Source organism: Eurypyga helias, unplaced genomic scaffold (genome assembly GCF_000690775.1).
Source record: "Eurypyga helias isolate BGI_N326 unplaced genomic scaffold, ASM69077v1 scaffold8951, whole genome shotgun sequence".
Classification (NCBI taxonomy): domain Eukaryota; kingdom Metazoa; phylum Chordata; class Aves; order Eurypygiformes; family Eurypygidae; genus Eurypyga; species Eurypyga helias.
In genome coordinates, this window is record NW_010228868.1 from 202 (window position 1) to 5,059 (window position 4,858).

The 4,858-nt window shown below is 37.4% G+C and overlaps 1 protein-coding gene across 1 annotated transcript; it reads left to right on the forward strand.

The window, feature by feature from the left end:
- Positions 1-516: 516 nt before the first annotated feature.
- On the forward strand, positions 517-4,852 carry LOC104504367 (myosin-3-like; the record flags this gene model as incomplete). Its single annotated transcript, XM_010160179.1, has 10 exons — positions 517-580; positions 673-771; positions 868-971; positions 1,048-1,186; positions 1,429-1,547; positions 1,641-1,790; positions 2,803-2,973; positions 3,915-4,221; positions 4,325-4,401; positions 4,839-4,852. Coding segments are annotated over 10 exons (1,244 nt in total), but the record flags the coding sequence as incomplete, so codon positions are not given.
- Between the last annotated feature and the right edge of the window lie 6 nt (positions 4,853-4,858).

Genomic DNA, 4,858 nt, shown 5'->3' on the forward strand with positions numbered 1-4,858 from the left:
CAGAAACCAAACTACTCTATGACATGTCCTTTTGTTCATTTCAATGTAAAAAGCTATTCATAAACTTTATTAGATAAGCTTTGAATGTCCTTGAGAAATCACAATACTAATACAGTCTCAGACTAAAGTTCTGTGTTGGGGGTGTATTGCCCCTATCCCACAGCTCAGAAAAATAACAACTGCCTTCTGTTTTTCTACCTTCACAGCTACTGTATCTTGTCTTTTCCTGGTTCCATCTGTTTGTACTGAGACATAAATGACCTAATAAAATGTCATACCTGTGCATTCAAGGTTCTCCACTAAATGATAACTCAGCTCAGATTAGTACTGCCAGTATAGAGAGTTTCCTGAATATTTTTTTGGCCTGGTGGTGTTTTTTTTTAAGAAAACTAAAAAGAAAATCAAAACAAGATCTAGGTTCAAATACTGTCCTCTGTGGAGAATGCAAAGTTACATACTTAAAGTCTTAGTGTCAGCATGTTAGTTCAAAATACCTTTTTTCTTTCCTCTCTATAGGGAAAATTCATTCGAATCCACTTTGGAGCCACAGGAAAACTGGCTTCTGCTGACATTGAAACATGTAAGAAACCTTCTGTCCTGGTGATATTTCTTCCTCCCTTTCCACCTCAGTATACTTTCTGAGGCTTAACCCTGTCCTACCGTCCTTGCCAGATCTGCTGGAGAAGTCCAGAGTCACTTTCCAGCTCAAGGCAGAAAGAAGCTACCACATATTTTATCAGATCATGTCCAACAAGAAACCAGAGCTCATAGGTAAGGAGAATGACTAAGCTGGAGGAAGATTGCTGAACATCATCTCACACTTTTACTTGCTCGACTTGCCTGCATGTCCCATCTACTTACTTTCAGACATGCTTCTCATTACCACCAACCCATATGACTACTCATTTGTGAGTCAAGGTGAGATCACCGTTGCCAGCATTAATGACCAGGAGGAGCTGATGGCTACAGATGTAAGTAATAGTTTATTGGTATTGTGAATATTCCATTTATTGGCCCAGAGGTTCATTTCACTGATTCTGTCGCCAGAGTGCCATTGACATCCTGGGCTTCACTTCTGACGAGAAAACAGCTATTTACAAGCTGACAGGGGCTGTCATGCCCTATGGCAACCTGAAGTTTAAGCAGAAACAACGAGAGGAGCAGGCAGAGCCAGATGGAACGGAAGGTATTAACAAAATCTAGAACTCCCAGTAATAGAAAGAATAACATAGCTCTCAGTTGGCATTCAGGTATCTTGCTCCAATTTATTTTCATAAAGATATAAATCTCAGCTTCCTTAATATTAATGCCTCTAAATTTCACTTTAAGCTGTCACAAGATTGCAGTGCTGAAACCTACAGCCTTATCTTAGAGTACATCCACTTTCAATGGTCACTTCTCCTCTGTAACTGTCTCCCTTGTGTGCAGTTGCTGACAAGGCTGCTTATTTGATGGGTCTCAACTCAGCAGACCTGCTCAAGGCCCTCTGCTACCCCCGAGTCAAAGTTGGGAATGAATACGTAACTAAGGGTCAAACCGTGCAGCAGGTAACAGCCAACTGGTGACTGGGAACTTCTGTATTGGTTTTCTCTCTTGCTCTGGGTACTCTTTTCCTTCTACTTCATTCTTCTTTATTTTAGGTGAACAATTCAGTAGGTGCCCTCGCAAAGGCTGTCTATGAGAAGATGTTCCTGTGGATGGTTGTTCGTATCAACCAACAGCTGGATACCAAGCAGCCCAGACAGTACTTCATTGGTGTCCTGGACATTGCTGGCTTTGAGATCTTTGATGCAAGTACCACAGAAATCATAGTAAAATCTTGAAAAGGCAATTAGGGCTTAAGAGAAACTGGAGAAATATGGTGGGTTATTTGGAAAACATTCCATTCACTTGCAATTTCAAATCGAGTTTTGTGTGTATTTATTTATTTTTTATTTTATAGAAATGCTTTACAACCTTGTGTATGTCATTACTTTTTCTCCAGCACGATACATGAGCCTCAATGGATCTGCATGAAATAGCTTTATGTGATGCAGAAAAAGAGACAGCTGGTTTTTACATAATTAGCACAAATCATAGAATCATAGAATCATAGTATTGTTTTGGCTGGAAAAGGCCTTTAAAATCATTGAGTCCAACTCAACCCAGCACTGCAAGTCTACCCTAAAACCTGTCCTTAAGTACTATATTGTAGCTTTTCAATAATGTGAGCTTAGTATTAAAAACCAGAAATGTAGCACACAAGTACTGAATATATAATACCACGGAGTATAGAAAGAGAAAGGTAGACAAGTCCCACACATAATTTTACCAATGTTTTGGAAAAGAGCAATATATATCCTTTGCTTCTGAAAAGCTGAAGGTTGATTTCAACAGGAAGAATGCATTGGATGCCTTTAGTAGAGACAGAGAAGTTCTGCAGAAATTTGGAGAAGGTACCTGTGTCTGAGCCAGGACCAGCAAACACTAACGATGTCTAATATTTTTGTAAGGGCAATGGGAAAATTTACATAAAATGAGAGAAAAGAGTGATGTGAATTGTGCCTTGATAGGGATGACTACCAAATAATTTGGGAATTTGATTTAAAAATAAATTATACATGTAAATATCATTCAGGCAGCAAAGAGCAAAAAAAACCCTCAAACTATTTAAAAATAATTAATGGGATGTTTCAACATTAAAAAAAATCTTTGTGTTAACTAGGCAACCCTTCATGGGATTGTGAGTGCACAGGAGAAAGCTATAAAGGCAGCTCTTCATCCTGAGAATGAGTCAATAAATCTTGTCTTTGCACTGAGCAGTTCAACAGCCTGGAGCAGCTGTGCATCAACTTCACCAATGAGAAACTGCAACAGTTCTTCAACCACCACATGTTCGTGCTGGAGCAGGAGGAGTACAAGAAGGAAGGAATTGAATGGACATTCATTGACTTTGGGATGGACCTGGCTGCCTGCATTGAGCTCATTGAAAAGGTATGTTGATTATATTTAAGATTTTGTTATTTTTAATTTGTCCAGAATTCTAGAACTTTTCTTCAGCCTTATTTTTTCTTGCCCTTATGCTTCACAAACCTGCCTATTATTACCCCTTTATTTCCATCTTACTTCTATTCAAAAAGTACCCTTTAATTTCAAACATTGTATTTATTCAGAAAGTAATTTCTAAGGTCCTTTGTGATTAGGCTGCAAATGAATTACCCTTAGGTTCTCCACTAACTACATTATTATGCATTTTCAAAGATTAACTGTAATTTTGCTTGTTTGGCAAATGATGCATTATGATGGCAAGGATGCTCTGTCAGTGTGTTTTCTAATCAACAAAGATGAAAGATCTCTTTTTAAAAACACAGACACAATTTTCAGTATTATGACTATGATTTCATTATCAAGTGTGATTTCTGAAACACAATTTCTAAGTAAAATCATATATGTATAAAAAATATATATTGGATGAACAAACATGAATAAAACCTTTACTATGAGCTAACACTGTTGTGTGTACCTTCCTCTTCTGTAAGAATGAAAACACAGAGATATCTCATAAAATATAAGATTTCAGGAAGTAGATGGAAGATCTGTTGATAGTTGAAAAAAATGTCAGTTTTAGTAAGACACCTTCATCTACACAAATTTACTTTGGGAAAGAATTAATTTTTAAAAATCTTTTCATTATCAGAGTTTTCAAATTATTTAGAAAACTGTGTGGTTATTGTGACAGTATCAGTTCTGAAACACATTAGTTCGAGACACATTCATATTTTTTTCTAGAACTGCATGTGCAAAACTTAGCAAAGATTTGAAACATTTTTAATCAAAGACTTTTATTTATTTCTTAGTTTTCTGTGCCTAATTGTAGACTCCTTCTGAAGGCAGACCTGTATTTTATCACTTTTACTTTTTACTACTTCTCCCAGCCCATGGGCATCTTTTCCATCCTGGAAGAGGAATGCATGTTCCCCAAGGCAACAGACACCTCCTTCAAGAACAAACTCTATGACCAGCATCTGGGCAAGTCCAACAACTTTCAGAAGCCCAAGCCTGGAAAAGGTAAGGCTGAGGCCCACTTCTCCCTGGTGCACTACGCTGGCACAGTGGACTACAACATCACTGGATGGCTTGAGAAGAACAAGGATCCCCTAAATGAAACTGTCATTGGGCTGTATCAGAAATCATCTGTGAAGACACTGGCATTACTTTTTGCCTCTGCTGGTGGAGAGGCAGGTCAGTTCTCTGAAATTACTTTTGGTGCACAGTGGTTCTGCAAATTATAGAATTATGAATGGACCCCAAAGCCATAAATATTTCATTATCTTCACTTTATCAGAGGCTAGTGGTGGTGGTGGCAAGAAGGGTGGCAAGAAGAAAGGGTCTTCCTTCCAGACTGTCTCAGCTCTTTTCCGTGTAAGTAAATACTTTATCTTTCATCTATGAAAATTAAACTGCACCTTCAACTGGCTCAGATACAGTGAAAAAAAAAAAAAACCAAACAAACAACAACAAAGAAAAAACTGTCCTTCAGATCCTCATTAAAAATGAAAAAAAAACTTATGGAAAGAAAAATTACACTGTAAAGTCCTGAAATTAAAATAAATATGAATTTTTCATAAAAATATGAAATATGGCTGCTCTATCTCTGATGGCAATTTTTTTTCTTATCCTAAAAGGTGATGTGCAATGTTCAGAATCAGAGGGGATAGAGAGGGGATTGTGGTATTATGAGTTAAAAATTTTCAGCCCGGTGCATCTCCATTGATAGGCCTTTTATGCTAAGTACAAAGAACCAAGAAGTTAGTTTTTCCATATTTCATATAAACACACACCATATCATGAACCCACAGGAGAACCTAAACAAGCTGAT